This window comes from Chelonoidis abingdonii, chromosome 14 (genome assembly GCF_003597395.2).
Source record: "Chelonoidis abingdonii isolate Lonesome George chromosome 14, CheloAbing_2.0, whole genome shotgun sequence".
Lineage (NCBI taxonomy): Eukaryota > Metazoa > Chordata > Testudines > Testudinidae > Chelonoidis > Chelonoidis abingdonii.
The window spans coordinates 37,658,799-37,660,106 of NC_133782.1; the positions used below are offsets into that span (position 1 = coordinate 37,658,799).

General features: G+C 65.2%; 1 protein-coding gene across 1 annotated transcript in view; it reads right to left on the reverse strand.

Annotated features, from left to right (window-relative positions):
• CDH24 (cadherin 24) overlaps nucleotides 1–1,308 on the reverse strand; it is an 11,934-nt gene that overhangs the window by 6,209 nt on the left and 4,417 nt on the right. The window contains exon 4 of the mRNA XM_075072106.1: nucleotides 886–1,053. Coding sequence (XP_074928207.1) covers nucleotides 886–1,053 — 168 coding nt within the window. The remainder of the gene's footprint in view (nucleotides 1–885; nucleotides 1,054–1,308) is intronic.

Below are 1,308 nucleotides of genomic sequence, written 5' to 3' on the forward strand. Positions count from 1 at the left end.
TTGTGACCCACGGCCCCCCATTGCGAGCCCCCTCCCCTGGGAGCCCATACACACCCTATGCCCCCCCAGCCAGCACTGCCTTGTGACCCACGGCCCCCCATTGCGAGCCCCCCCCTCTGGGAGCCCACGCACACCCCGTGCCCCCCCAGCCAGCACTGCCTTGTGACCCACAGCCCCCCCTTGCGAGCTCCCCCCTGCTGGGAGCCCACGCACACCCCGTGCCCACCCAGCCAGCACTGTCTTGTGACCCACGGCCCCCATTGCAAGCCCCCCCCTGCTGGGAGCCCAAGCACACCCCGTGCCTCCCCCCACCAGCACTGCCTTGTGACCCACGGCCTCCCCATTGCGAGGCCCCCCTGCTGGGAGCCCACGCACACCCTGTGCCCCCCCAGCCAGCACTGCCTTGTGACCCCCGGCCCCCCCATTGTGAGCCCCCCCACTGTTAGCCCTCCCGCTGGAAGCGCATGCACACCCCATGCCCCCCAGTAAACAGAAGGGAGGTGAAAGGTGGAGGGGGAAGACGCAAGGGGGGAGGGAAGGGGAAGTGAGGGGTGGTTGGGGGTGCAATGGGGGAGGCGTTAAAGGGAAGGGAGGGGCACAGGGGTTGTGGTTTCGGGGGTGAGGCAGGTTGGGGAAATGGAGTTAGGGGTAGAGAGGGTTGGGGACACAGCCCCTTGGGGTTACAGGGTGGGCAGGGTGAGGGGTGAGATCTGGGGGTGATATGTGAGAGAGAAAAGGGGGCACGGGGTGTGTTGGGGCAGGGGGTTGCGTACATGAGCAGGGCAGGAGGGGGAGTCTAGGGTTGTGGAGGAGGGGCAGGGGTGTTGGTACAGGAGCAGCAGATGGGACCCACTGGACCTGGGGGGGGAACGGGGGGTCTCTTACTCTGGGGGAATTTGGGCGGATTGTCATTGACGTCGCTCAGAGTGACAGTGACAGTGACACTCCCCGAGAGCCCCCCAGCATGGCCCCCCATGTCCTTGGCCTGGATCACCACCAGCAGCTCAGTCTGCGCCTCCCGGTCCATGTTGGGGATTGCAGTGCGCACCACGCCTGCCATGGGAGACGGAGCAGTTACAGACCAAGGGGGCCACGGATTGATGGACAGATGGGTCGACTGATCGATGGGGCTTTGGATGGCTGGATGTATGCACGGATGGAGCATTCGATGGGTGGGTGGATGGATGGAATATTGGATGGGTGGGTGGATGGACGGCTGGATGGATGGAGCATTGGATGGGTGGGTGGATGGACGGCTGGATGGATGGAGCATTGGGTGGGTGGGTGGATGGATGGACGGCTGGATGG